The sequence below is a fragment of the Strix aluco genome, chromosome 1 (genome assembly GCF_031877795.1).
Source record: "Strix aluco isolate bStrAlu1 chromosome 1, bStrAlu1.hap1, whole genome shotgun sequence".
NCBI lineage: Eukaryota > Metazoa > Chordata > Aves > Strigiformes > Strigidae > Strix > Strix aluco.
Window position 1 is genome coordinate 34,564,794 of NC_133931.1, and position 14,967 is coordinate 34,579,760.

General features: G+C 35.2%; 1 protein-coding gene across 2 annotated transcripts in view; it reads right to left on the minus strand.

Moving 5' to 3' along the window:
• CRISPLD1 (cysteine rich secretory protein LCCL domain containing 1) overlaps window positions 1–14,967 on the minus strand; it is a 45,175-nt gene that overhangs the window by 10,387 nt on the left and 19,821 nt on the right. For both annotated transcript variants that reach the window (XM_074817215.1, XM_074817224.1), the window contains 11 exons: window positions 12,292–12,410; window positions 12,040–12,172; window positions 10,415–10,530; window positions 9,433–9,533; window positions 8,141–8,320; window positions 7,988–8,048; window positions 7,796–7,862; window positions 7,041–7,171; window positions 4,210–4,253; window positions 4,044–4,116; window positions 1,809–1,884 (listed from right to left, as the gene is read on the minus strand). In XM_074817215.1, the coding sequence (XP_074673316.1) occupies window positions 1,809–1,884; window positions 4,044–4,116; window positions 4,210–4,253; window positions 7,041–7,171; window positions 7,796–7,862; window positions 7,988–8,048; window positions 8,141–8,320; window positions 9,433–9,533; window positions 10,415–10,530; window positions 12,040–12,172; window positions 12,292–12,410 (1,101 nt within the window). The remainder of the gene's footprint in view (window positions 1–1,808; window positions 1,885–4,043; window positions 4,117–4,209; window positions 4,254–7,040; window positions 7,172–7,795; window positions 7,863–7,987; window positions 8,049–8,140; window positions 8,321–9,432; window positions 9,534–10,414; window positions 10,531–12,039; window positions 12,173–12,291; window positions 12,411–14,967) is intronic.

Genomic DNA, 14,967 nt, shown 5'->3' on the forward strand with positions numbered 1-14,967 from the left:
AAAGGTCAAACGAATTCTGTTCTGTAGATGCCTATTTATCTTCTTTACCACTATAGTGTATGTACTACAAACTACTATAAAAATAACCTAGAATATCACCTTCAGTGTAGATATCTACCCTGACAGCATCTGAAGTTGGTAGAGATGACTCCTATCCCTGGTTTCTTACCTGTATTTACATCCATTTTTTCCTAAAAGCAGTATGGATCCACACATTTCTATACAATGGAGATGAATAATGAGATAGTACATCTGAAATAATTTTAAAGCATAACTCTATAATACTTATTAAAGTCAGCTGTGACTTCTCCAACCAAAGCAAATACATATTCTGAGATGTTCTCCTGAGTAAGTTAAACAGAAATGGATCTTCTTTCCCCTACAACAAAGTCTATTCTAACTCACTGGGAAACTTTGGCTGTAGCCTTTGATTGCAACTGCAGAACTGAAAGAAAATCGTCTTCCACAAAATGGATTTTCATTGAATCTATTTTCACTGCCCCTCTTATACACATTAAGGACCCAGTTCCACATGCACAAATCAATTATATTCCTGAACTGGAAGTACTTCTTACACATGTAACAGTAGAATCCTAGAATGGTTTGGGTTGGAAGGGACCTTAAAGATCATCTATCTCCAACCCTCCTGCCATAGTCAGGGACACCTTCCACTAGACCAGGCTGCTCAAAGCCCCATCCAACCTGGCCTTGAACACTTCCAGGGAGGGGGCAGCCACAACCTCTCTGGGCAACCTGTTCCAGTGCCTCATCACCCTCACAGAGAAGAACTTCTTCCTTATATCTAATCTAAATCTACCCTCTTTCAGTTTAAAACCATTACCCCTCATCCTGTCACTACACTCCCTGATAAAGAGCTCCTCCCCACCTTTCCTGTAGGCCCCCTTTAAGTACTACTTATGGACAAGAGTGTTTTCAGGACAAGTTACTCAGGTAATCTAACGGACATTAGTTAGTTGCAAAATAATGACAAATAAATATTTGCATATTATTGTCACACAATTCAAAGCACTGGAAAGTAGTGAAAATCATCATCTGACCCAGCTGATTGCCATACTATTCCTTATGACAGCTAAAAGACCGTTAAAACATGCAGTTTACTGTCAGAAATGTGAACTTCTCTCTCTGCCCCTACATCCTGGCTTCTCCATAGAGAGATGACAAAGGAAGTGCATAAAAAAGAACTCTCTTTACATTCTTTCTACCCACTTCAGAAATAAACGTGATGTAGGAAAGACAGGTAAAAAAGGTTGACTAGGAAACAGAACAACCAAAAAAATCCAGTATTAGTCTGTTAAAATAATATGACAACGTGAGATACTTTACACAAATATATCAAAATCCTGCTGCAAATATTTACCTATCTACAAAGATAAGATATATCCAAAACAATGAGACTGTGGACATTTATTTTCAGAATACTTTTTTTTGTTTAGTTTAATCTGACAGAAGTTATGGTTGCATCAGGGTCTAAAGAGGAAGAGTTTAAATGGGTATACACCATCAATAGTGAATAAATCAGTGGGAATTTTGATTAAAAGTTGAAAAAACAGGTCCAGAGACTACTGAAGTCTACACTGAGTTTTCAAATAACTTTCTGTATCCTCAGCAGCTGAGTACTACTATCTTAGATGGGAGCCTCTGAAAAAGAACTTTTGAAAAGACTGTGTAAAAAATCAGCATATGGAGGAAAACTGGATATTTATATTATATCTTATTATCTTTACATTATAGCTTTTCATAGGATTTTACTTTTCATTATATAATGCAATGTAAATCAGTATACTTACATCAGAATAAATTCGTGTTCCAATTACACGAGCATAGTGTGGATTTGCCTGCATACAGTTGCGCGGACAATACACCCTGAAATATCAAAAATAAGCCACACACAGTTAAGAATGGTATGAGTATCACTATATCATATTCAACATCAGCATTATTGAGTATTAATCAATTTGATGATGCATACCTATGTGTCTATACTGATACTAGAAGTGTCAGGTTTTGAGCTTTTGACAATATGGATGAAAGCATTGCTGCTGTAAATTGTGGTTCATAATAAAGTGCTTGAAAACATATTGCAACAGGTCTGGTCTTCTTTCCTTTGGATAAACAGATAGTATTCTTGTTTAACATATGTGAGGCCAGTAGAAAAGCCAGTGAGAAGAGAGGCTGTTCACTCTTATATTACTATCTGTTTCTACAGCATCCTATACAAACTGTACATTTGAGTATCTTCTCAGGAGAGGCAGATCTGAATGAGGACCTGCTATGATGCTGATGACCTAGTGATGTAAGCCAATTCTGCAACTTATAATGAGGGTGAGCGCTTGGCATCTGTGGCTAAAGTGAAAAACTTTGGAAAGTAATGAGATTCCTAGCTAATTCGAGATCACAAAGCTACTGAAACAAAGACTGTCTTTATTCAACTGCATTCTGTTAATCTTTGAGAAAAACTCTCTCTATGATTCATGCCTGCTATAACTCCAAAATGCACAGGAGAACCATGTGGGAAGCTAACAGTAGTATAGAAGGTGTCAAGCATCTTATTTGGTAATTGTGATACACTACAAGGAAGAAGTGTCAGTCAGCTCTAGGTCTACTCTGAGCTGTTTCATTTAAAAAATGGGTCATGCCCTAATGGCTTAAGAGCCACCCTACATGGGGCAGCCCTGGGCAAGCATTCTTCTCCGGTATGCTACCCCCACTCCAATCGATATTCGGCATGTCATACCACTTGGGCATGCCACAATCTTACCAGATGGGTAATCCAAACAGGCTGATGCAGCTAGGAAAGAGGTTTTTGTGTGAAGGAAGCAAGATGTCAAAGTCATCTTTTGCAGACCTGCTGATTTATGATTAGGGCATGAGAGGGAAAAACGAGGTTGTGCAATCAATGCCATAGCTGATCACTGCTTGTAACTCCTCAGACCACTTTTTCAGAATTAAGTTAAGAGCATGCACAGAACCTTGAATGAATTACTGCTGTTGTGAAGTTCCTTACATTGATGCATCAGAATTAATCAGTAATTTTTAACCTTATTTTTAAATTTTCTTAAAGACAGACCCTCTTTTTCTCTTAATGAAGCTAGTTTTAGTTTTTAATAATGAAGAAAGAAAGAAAAAGATAGAAGTATGTGTTTGTACCCATCCATTCCTGCACTCCACTCCTTCACTTACTTCTCCACATCTTCCAGCTAGAAAGCCAGGAGTCATAGCCAAACACCAAACAAGTCCACAGACCCAAGTGCTACATGAAGGGATGTTTTCCTAGCAGTTCTGGCTTTGTACTTGCTTCCTGTATTGGCTGTAGGATTGCTATGAAAGTAATCCTGTGGATATCTCAAGCTTAGCTTGCGGTAAATCATGCTACAGTGTATTTACCTTTGACTCATCTATGGTTTTAAGAACTGTTACCGATTTCCTTCCTCAAAATACTGTGGCACAGGCTCCTTTCAAAGAGTTAAAACATAGGCTTCAAAGAAATGGTACATATATATAAAGCTGTTAACTGACCTGCAGACCACAACTTACCTTAACTGTATATATTTCAATTTTTTTGCAAACTTACTTGCTCACTCTATCCTCCAGAACTCTCAAACAAGTTGATAAATTCTATGATAAACATCTGTATCATATCCTTTTATTGTAGCTTTTTTACAGGCAAATAAATTGAAATAAAGTGTATTTTGCCCAAGGTGCATAGACATAATAGTGGACAATAAAAAATAAAAATGCAATTTTCTTCGCAGTCTAACCTATGATGATTTCGCTACGATTTGCCAAGGGATGAAAAAAGATCTTTATGGGCAAAAGAAAGTGAGAGTCTCCTAATGAAAAAGCCTGTAGATCATCTTTACTTACCTGGCCTTCTGACTTACACCAAAGACTAAAATACCAGTAAAACCTTTCTGGCTTCACTTTTACAGCTACTGTTGTCACCTCTATCAATGACAACTACACATAATTAGTCACTGACAGAAGATATGACAGCACTTTAAATTAATAAAAATCAATTTTACCTTGGACAGTGTGAGGCTGGTTTTTGAAATGGGCATAGTTGTTCCACTGTTGTTTCACAGGTGATAGCTTGAACTGAAAAAAGTAAAACAGAAACAAATAAATGTGTGCTATTTAGAAAAAACATGATTCAAAGTAGTACTGAGTTTGTAAGAAATAAATGCTAACCTGCTACTTTAGAGACAGTGAAGGAGTTAGCAGACTGGTATTTTCTGAAGAAGAAATAATAGAAATAGTCAGTAAATAACATATCTCAGTGATTTCTTTTAGCTAGTAGAATTTTTATTAGAGAATCTAGAAATAAGCTTGAGACATTGTCCCCAATCAATTTTTACTCACTGCACCCCTCTCCCCAGCTGTGAATCTATTTATTGTAATGACACATTTACTTTTGTTTGAATCTGTTTGAAAACCAGGAATGCATGTTGAACTCTTTCAGTAATCTAATTTGTTAAAAGAATAAGTGTGCTAGGAACAAATTATGCAATCTATTTGTCCCTCAAAATGTAGCAACCAAAATCTGTGGTTGCTCAGAAGCATCTATCTACCAGAAGAGATCATTCACTTCCCCCTAAAGGTTCCTTCCTACAAACAGCTCTAACACTGAAAAGAGTTTTTCCTGGCAGCCTTTTTGAAAAATTTCATTAAATTTTACTTTTGGATCTTGTGACTATGTTAAATTACCACCAGTATCACTAAAAACCCTGTATAACATGTAACAGTCTGTTTTTCTTAGTAACTATGTAGTACCCAGATGTATCCATTTCTGTTATAAAAAGTCAGGTATATACATTCTGTTGTTTACATTACAATTGATGAACACTTCTATTTTACTCCTTTTTATCTCTTATTTTCCTCCTCTTTTAACTCATTGAATATGCTTCCGATTCTAGTATTTTTCATCTGTAAGAAAGAAACTGATGATGCTTTTGGCACCCATAAAGTTATTTATGCCTTTAAAAAAAAACCCCAAGGAAATTATTCCCTATTCACCTTCGGGGCAAATTACTCCTGTATGCTCCACAGCACTGCAATTTGTATTCAGAAACTGTTCACTTGCATTGGTTTATTTAGTTGTATGGCCCACCAATTTCACATTTGCTCATTTATTGGATTCCAATTTGCTTTCACTGAGTTAGCTCATACTTCTGTTGCCCTAGCATTGTCAAATACTGATGTAGGAATAGTTAACTGTATTCTTCTGTTGATTAGCTTGTTGAGATATTGTTAAAAATTGTATCCTATACTACAAAAATGCAACAGTTGAAAAAACATCTGTATTAGCAATCCTGATTATAAATCAAAAGAGCTGAAGATTAGGAATTTTGCTGTATGTTGCACTGACATTCCCCTTCCTGTCTTTCTGTTTTGCAATATGCACTAGAGGTGAGATCCACTTCATTTTGTCTGTTCATTGAATAAATATGTAGTTTATGCAAGGCTCCATCTAGAGATTACTGGTGAGAAGAAGCTGCAAGGTATCCCCGGCCTTTTTGATGGGACTTTTGAAGGTTGAAACTTTGGTAAATCATCTTTATTTATCCCAAAGACTTTGATTTATAGACTGACTTATAAAGGTGTTGCCTGATCACAGTATGTTGTAAATTCATTTTAAAAAGTGATCTCCTAAATACTATAGGACATTAATGAAGAATTATGTCATCTGTGCACACACACAGCAGCAGAAGTTTCCTGAAATACACTTGCAGATAGGAAGGTAGAGATCTGGTCATTTAACACTCTTTTACCTATAAGGCATCTACATTTTTTATACAATATCTGAATCACAAAAACAAAACCAAAATGGCCATTACTGTTCAGCGATGCCCACAGCAAACAAAACAAAGTGTTAATACCTTGCCCAGAGGATAGGTGCTAAACACACTCTGTAGACTGGACACTCACAGAGTTTTGTCTCATATGGCGCAGAAACACAGAGATTTCAAGTGATGGGAAAGCAATTCCTTCATTCTGAAGATTTTCTACAGTTTAACTACTCCTGCATTTGTGAGAAAGCTGACTCCTAATATGGTATTATTGATATAATCAAGATTTACTTCTCTGTCTCAAAGCATTTTAAAAAAAGAGATATTTCTCTATATCTCCATTTTTATGGGGGGTAACTTAAACCACAGTCAGTTCATTGGATGATCCAAAGAAAAGCTTGATATCAGTGTCTTAAGTGTTACCCAGGTAGCCCAAATTACAGGCCATTGAATTTAGTCTACCTGGTCAGTGTTTCTCTCTATCTTGCATTAGGTAAATCTGCTGAAAAGAGAAATTATGACAGGTGTCATAGCACGTGGCGTTCGTTTGCACAGCACAGAGTGAGAGTACAGCCTCTCATGATGACCTGTCTCCTTACCCTTGGGTTCATACCTGAGCCAAATGTATCACTCAGCAAAATTCTGTTTTCTTTCAGTCCGGTATTACTCCTACATTAACTGTTACACACATACTAACTATAGACAGAAATAAGGACAGCTCTGCAGAATACATTAAGATATAATGAAGTGTAATTTGCAAATACTATCTTAGATTCAAACATACTAATACTGATGATGTCCTATCATTGGATAATTACATATGGAAACAGCCAAGTATTCTCCACTTTTATGCACTGTTTTTCTGGTTTTTCTGGTTTTCTACTTTGTACTAGTTTTCTACAATAAATACATACACTTGCAAATGAATTAATTGAATACTCCAAATACTGAGATTATTTAACCACAAATACTAACTTACTGCCCAAGTGATTTTGTAAATTATTTCACCTTCTTTCACCTCATTATTGAGTCACTTTTCTGTCTACCATTAAAGACTGGCTAAAGTTTCAGAATGGATTCAATACCTGTATATCCACATGCCTTTTTATAGCATTTTCATATTCCTTATGACAAGAAGTATGAACAAAATGTTATTACTGTGATATATGTTGTATGAAATAAAAAGAAATGGGTGAAAAACTTTCCATACATTTTAATTTTAAGAAAACTTACCCAATTGACTGAATGCCATTTCTATAAGACTTGATAAAGTAATTTTTCCTTCCTTGCCTAGTGACATCAACCCAACCACCTTCATTGTCTAGGATGCCATAATGTATGGCAGCTTTACAAATACTGGATTGCTGAAAAACAGAGCAGGAAAAGCAGTTCCATGTCAGACAAAGCCACTATTTCACATTGTAATTTTTGTAATGTGAAAGAAACAGGTTTTAATTACAATGTGTCATTAAAAACTTGGTAGTCTATTAATTTTGATGTGGTCTATGTAGGTATTATTTCAAACGAAGAAAACACCTTACTCAGAGATAAACTATACTCATTTGCAGGATACCTGTTCACAGTAGCTGTTATTTCCTACACTGTTTTTCAGTTTTACAGAGTAAATTATATATTTTCAGCTAGCATTAAGTTTACACAAGTAGGCCTACCTTACTGAAACTATTTGGGTAAGTGTATTTTTCCTTAAATCGCACCTTCGCATATTTACACACAAATACATGGACACAAAAATTCTATTTCTGTGCATGTATAAGAAGTATGAAGTACATTTGGACAGTATGTGCAGAATAGCAGATACAAAACTCAGATCATCTGATGATATCTTAAACACTTGGTGTAGGCTTTTATTTTTGGTGATTATTGATTTCTTCAAAATCCATTCCTAATAGGATTTTAACTAGTATTCCAACAGAAAAGACATTTCATTAAACATTCTAGTGGTACAAAAGCTAATTTAAAATATTTACCATTTCATAATGTACACTTCCAATAACTTTGGCTTTGCTATCCAAACAGCCAGCAGGACATTCATACCTAAGAAAATAAAATACAATTTGGTCTTAAATCCTGGGATTACAAAAAGGGAAAATATTCCACCTCACATACAAACATAGTCTTTTAGAATAATCTCAAAATGACAACTGTAAAATTTACCATACCTATTGCAAGTTGTTCCTTTGCACTGATCTCTTAGCCTTACTTCACATGAAACAATCTGAGCTAAAACAAGCAAAAAGCAATTTCACTTCAATGAATTTGATACTATACAATTCAAATTTGTTGACCACTTGCAAATCAGGTAAATTCCTTACACATTTGCTGTGTGCTTATTACTTCATTTTTCTCACTGTCATCAGTGCCTGTGGAGCTTGACGGTGAGTGAGTTCTTGGCCGGCTTTGCGCTGTTGCATCCTGGGCTTTGGATCGCTGCCGTTCAATCTCATTGGTTTCCTCTTCTGGCTCGTGGGGAGAATAAGGCCTTTCTGAATCCTCTGTTTCAGAAAATGGGCAAAAAAAACCATCTCTCAGGAAAAAAAAATAATCAGTATTTGTGGAACATAAATCCCTTATCATGTTTCCGTAACATGGCTTTGTTCTCATAAAATGGTGGATGAATACAAGCAAGAAAGCAAGGAAAATTTTCCATTGCTTTGTAAGACAAAGACCTCAAGATTAATAATACATGTCAAGCATGTTTCTGATGTTGACAAAAGGTAGACTTTTTCTAGCACAGGCAGCGCAACTGAGGTATGCAAATGCTCTTAATACTCCTGTTTTACTATCTTTATGCTATCAGAAAACAAATAGAACAAATATGATATTTCTATTATACATTGGAAGGGTTTTACCAAGCTCATAGATAACTTGTAATTGAAGAAGCTAATTTCATAAAAACATACACCTGAAAATGAGGCCCTTCTATTCATACATAATGAAAATATTTTTGAAATACCCATCACTGAATCTACTTTTCTCACTTAAGCAAGAACTATAAGAAAGGTATTTGGGTACACTCATGCAGCTTTTATGGTCCATGTGAACTTTCAAAAGTTATTAACAAAAATTACTAAATTACTTGTACACAGAGTAAAACAAAAAGAAAAAGCAGCTTCATAATATGATGTGTTTCAATGCAATAAAGTATGAATACCATTATGAAAATTGTAAGACATTAATAATCATCCTAGCTAACATTTTGTTTAATTACTAATGTCTTCTAGTCTTGTTCTTGATTTTTCTTACTGTAATGCACATGGTTATGTGAGAGATGTTTCCCTATAAACAAATGACTGCATAGACTTCCACTATAATTACAGAAAGGCATACAAATAGCACACAGCAACAGTCTACATCTTTGTGTACTAAAGCCCTTAATCAGCACTTAAATCAGCATGAGTTCAGTAACTTCACCCCCTCGGATGACACTTGACCTCATGTATCATAAGTACGTGATCTCATTCATCATAGTAAAGTAGGACCCTACCAGGTCTCTGGGTACACGCATAATATATTCTATTCCACTATGTTAAAGCACAGTGAGGAAAGAAAGCAAAAGAAAGGTTACATTTCCAATTTACAGTTGTACTGTTGAAATAGTACATACCTCTGTAACAAAGATTTTCTCTACAACCTCCTCCAAAACTAGGAGGACATGCGGAACAAGGGCGGCCAGGTTTATAAGGAGCATGACCCCACCAGTTACCCCTTCACATTAAAAAAAAAAAAAAATTAGCAAAATATGCCTTATTAAATGAACATATTAACATTAAACAGCATTTAACATGTGGACAAATAAATGACGAAAACCAGCAGACACTTAGACCATAACATTGTTTCGGTATTCCCAAGTAACAAGTGATAAGATGAGAGAAAATGGCCTCAAGTCGTGCCAGGGGAGGTTTAGACTGGATATTAGGAAAAATTTCTTCACCGAAAGGGTTATCAAGCATTGGAACAGGCTGTCCAGGGAAGCAGTTGAGTCACCATTCCTAGAGGTATTTAAAAGACATGTAGATGTGGTGCTTAGGGCCATGGTTTAGTGGTGGACTTGGCGCTGTTAGGTATACAGTTGGATTCGATGATCGTAAAGGTCTTTTCCAACCTAAATGATTCTATGATTCTATACCAAATGCACAGGAAGTCCATGAAGAAAAAAGTGAAGTACTGACATAAACTGCTGTAAAATCTTTTAAGATTGGCATAGCACTGTAAGACTAAATTCCTCAATTACATGAGAACAGGCTCTGCTCTCCTAAATGGAATATCCTATAGAATTTGATCTTAACCATGGGCTTCATGTTACACATTCCTTACAGCCACAATGGGGAGATACATTTATTTTTCAGATAAATATCACACTACCACAAAGATCTCTGATGTTGTATGCTAAAAAACAAGTCAGAAAACTGAAGCTCTAGAAAATCCCAAGAGTATTTGTGCAGCCAAAGGCTGCCTTTGGAACAATGCTCTACTTTGTAACAGTACAAAAAATAGTAAACTCAGACTGATTTCCTTTCAGATTATTTCTTGGATTATTATAAAGTATCTTTCCCCCTCAAGATATTTTTGGGTGTCAGCCTACTTACTTAGGAGAATAATTGCATACAAGATAGACTGCTTTTGGCCAAATCTGCCCCCAGATGTTCATGTTATGACACAAATTAATTGCACAACCAATTCTGCTACTTGTAGCCCAAACAACCTATGGAAAAGGAAAGAGAAAGACATGTGAAAACCAAAGATGATCAATGTAAAATAAAAATTGTCTCCAAACTTCAACATATAAAACTCAGATCACAAAAGTGATGTTATATTCCACTCTGTTATAAATGGGTTGAAGTGACCTAATTACAGGCCATTTGGTTATATCCTTACTAGAAATAAGAGATAGAAATATCCTTACTAGAATACTTGATACAGAAGTATACAGCTCTCATTTTATATAAATGGTCTTAGCATGTTTTTGAAAGTGTAGCAAAATATTTACAAAATATGATCTGAAGAACTAATTCTTGGAGTCACAATTAATAGATAGTCGTGAGTTAGAAGTTAGGTTCCTGTGCCCTGGAGTTCTCAGCACAACCTAAGGACGCAGAGGGGTTTAGATTGGTTAGACTGAGAGAACAGATACTTATCAGCAGTGAAAGGAAGAAACATAAATGATAAAACTATTCACAGAAAAACTCATACACCAGAAAGACTTAGGTCATGGATTTTAAATGAATATGCTTCAATGTCACTGCAGTCTAAGGTGGCTGTGTTCCTTTACTCATCTGTTGAAACAATTTTCATTGCAGATCTCAAAATAATCTGAAAATCAAAGGCTGGAACGTCAAATTAGCTAAATATGATAGGTGCTAAATTTGTATTAATTCAAGATAAGCCAACTGTGCAGTTCCAGCAGGATTTAGGAGTTAAAGATAGGTACTGTGAAGAATTAGCACCATAAAGAACAATATATACGCATTGTAGATCTCACATGTAATGGGTGTGTTTTTACAGAAACAGTAAGTAAGAATATGGAGGTAATTCTGTCTTTAAATTAGATACAATTGTAAATTGTGTTAGTAAACAGAAAATACATGTTTAAAAATTAATCAGTTTGAAGTTTTCTGATGTTATATTGAAAATTACATGAGGATTTTAGTATAATCTGATTCACCAAAAACATGATTGGTTCCCCTCTGCAAAAATTCAGGCTAGATATACAGATTTCAGAAATACCAAATAAAATAGTTCTTACACAATTTCAAAATCTTGCTGAAGTTAAAGCAACATGTTAAAAACTTGGTTTTTGATCTGAGGAATTCACCTGAGAAAACCTTTTTTTTTTTTAAAAAAAAAAAAAAGCTGTTTCTTCAGCATCTTATAGAAAGGACTACCAGCATACCAGCACAGAGAATAGGTAACGCAAAGTGCACTGAGCAGTAACACTCAGTTTAACACTGCGGTTTGTGAGCTTCTTCCTTAAACCTGTTAAGGAAGTGCTATTTATGAGGATGAAACCTAAAGATTTGTGTGACAACCCTACTCTATGTCACCAATACCCAATGCTTGTAACTATGGAGTCTAATAACAACAAGCCCCTTTTGTGTTTTAGTGCTATGAGTATACTGCAAGATTAATATGTTCTATATGTCATACAGCAACCTAACTGGAGGTCTTGACCACTCTTTCCCATAGCTGACAAAAAACAAACCCACCTACATACCTGTGTGTAATGTGTACAAACAGGACCAGAGCATTTGTAAGGACAATATGGGTTGCATTCATGAGGATGGGGATACGTGAAATCTCTCACTTCATCATACCATGCTTGGACATGAAATGTTGGAGGTCTGTACCTATGAAAGCCAGTAGTAGTCTATTAGATCATTCACAAGTTGTAGCTTCTATCATTCTTCCTTTAAGCAAATTTGGTTAGATTTTAAAAAAAAACCCCACATATAGTATAAAACAGTACCTTCCCCAGTGGGCCCCCAAATTCTGTCCAATTGATGGAAGAAGGCTTGCAGGCCCATGCTCCCATAGACAGGTTTCAGCCCATGACTCTGCAGATCTCTCCAGTTCTGTGTCCCACGTCTGAAATTTGAGAGAAAAGAAAGGGACATCTTCTTAGAAATATTTTGTATCTCATACTTTAAAAAAAAAAAAAAAAAATGTCCATTTTTAAAGCTTCTGTTACCAGGGGACAGAAGACTGCAGAAAAAAGTGAGACTTGACAATTGTACACCCCATTTGTATTACGTAAGAAAAAAAATGTTTTCACCCAGAGAAAAAAAAATTAATCCCTTCATAGCATTCCCTTTAGAAAGCATGTGCAGCCATGCTCAGTGAATAAAGCGCAAATATGAAATTGAAAGGCTTAGTTCAACTTTCCGAGCTAAATTAAGTGCATTTTCTGTCTTGTGAGATTTTTTAGTAATAGGCACTTTTCTTAGCCAAAAGGGTATTATCCAACACACTTTCAACATAAGGCTTTATTTCCTCTAAACCAATAGTTTATCTGAAATGAAAGTGATTTTCTCTCCCTCTTCTATAATCAGCTTTTGCTGAAATAATACACAGTGCAAACACAAAATACAAAAACTAGAGTAAGGTGTCATTCATTGATTTTATGGCGAGGTTGGCAAAAAAAGGAGGCATTCATGTTAGTAAGAGGCATATTTAGGGTAAGTTAAAGAAAAAGATTATGAATTACTGTTCATCACAATTGTTCATCCTTATTTTTTATTCTTTAAGGGACACAGAAAAATAGGCTTGCAGCTGAAAGGCAAATGCAAGTTTCTTTCTTTCAAAAGCATTCTAAAACCTACTCATCTTGAAGGAAATTATACCATACTGTGTATGCATAGCTTTTAGGTGCTAATCTGGGGTTTGCTCAAAGTGGTCCATCTTGTGCAAAGTATCCATACTGCTGCTTGACTCTTTAAATCTTCTGACAGTTCCAGAAATAATTTCCAAATACCTTACTCTCTGATGCCATTGCTCAGGCTAGGAAATGGAAATATTTCCAGGAAGGAAACACATTTCTTAATAAAACCTCAATTATTTCATCGTAAGTTCAGACTAAGTTTCTTAGAGTGAGACTGTGTTATCTAAGTAACAGTAATTCAGTATTTCCAAACCCAAATTCCCATGCAGACACTGGAGATCATGTCTACAAATTTTTGGCACAAATTAAAGGTAAAAAGCTATTTAATACAGCCAAAGAATACACAAATATAACAGACAAATTCCATGTGCTAGAATTTCTTTTTCTATTGATTTTGACATGCAGTTTTCACCTTATTAATCAGATTACTCATTAAAAACAAATATGTCCTTGGTTATGCAAGACCATGATTATGTAAAGACTTTAATATCAACTCAGTTTAATCCTAGGATCTCTGTTCTTGATTCTCCTCTTCAGAAGTCTCTAATGCATTAAATTCCATTTTGTCTGTTATTATTAATACCATCAGCAAGTTAGAAATTTGCAGGGTACATTCTGACTCCCAAAATGCAACATTTATTTTGACAGAATTAGTCTAATGGTACAATAATGACAGAATAAAGCTTTTAACCTACATATGGATACAAAACCTACTGAATTTAAGAAACAGTAGGAACTTTCACCCTACTGAGCCAGTATGTCAATGTCATAAGCTATAGCTTTCTTTACTCTCCATAAGAAAATATTCAAATCTTAAATTAGGTTTTACATGACAGTTTGCATAAATCACTTCCTCTTCCCCTTCCTTGTCACACCATCATAAATAGTTCTTTCTATTGTACCCATTGTAGAAAACAAAGATCAACACAATTCTTACACACATATATTTTGTTCTTATAAATTGTAGTACAATTGCCTCATCATTCTACAATTCAATCATGAGACTGTAACATTTTAAAATAAAAGCCACTACAGTTGTCTTTGTTGCATATATTGTACAACATTAAGTCAGCTCAAAATCTTTTAATAGTAACTCTGAATATGAACAAGTCATAAAGTTAACATATTTCTCAAATAATTGCTGTTAAGAATGGCTTTACCAACCAGATTCTGAAATACAGATTTAGAGTAAATTAGACTTTCGCTAGACCAAAATGTGGGCACCTGCTCACTTTTAGAACTTTCCACGTCCAAAGCCAGATAAATCTCATAGCTCTCATGAACCTCAGAATGCCCCAATATATTCTCTTGTAAAGCATTCCCCCACATTTCTGACTCTTAAAACAGCACAGTTAAAGGAATAGTACTGTTGTAGTGGTTTTTTTCTCCACAGAAGTTTCAAAATATTTTATGCAGCTATTTTAACTGAAATAATGATTTTTTTTAAGATCAGAGCTATTCAGTCAATATTAGCTGCTTGAATCAATTCCTCAAGCTTGTGAAGTAGTTATCTTTAACAAAATTTTCTTTTAAAGAGTGATGATAGCTATGCATGACAGAGCCATCCAGAAGTCTGCAAGAATAGCTTTTTGATGAAAAACTTAAATTCATCGTTAATCATCCTGACAGATGAACACCCACACTCCAAAGTACTGTTGAGATTGGATATGGTCTTAAAAAAAATTCCTTCTTCTTCAAATGTTTCTCTGCCTTCATCCACGGTATAAAATATTGTTTTTACTCCCCCCTGCTTGCCTAGCCAGA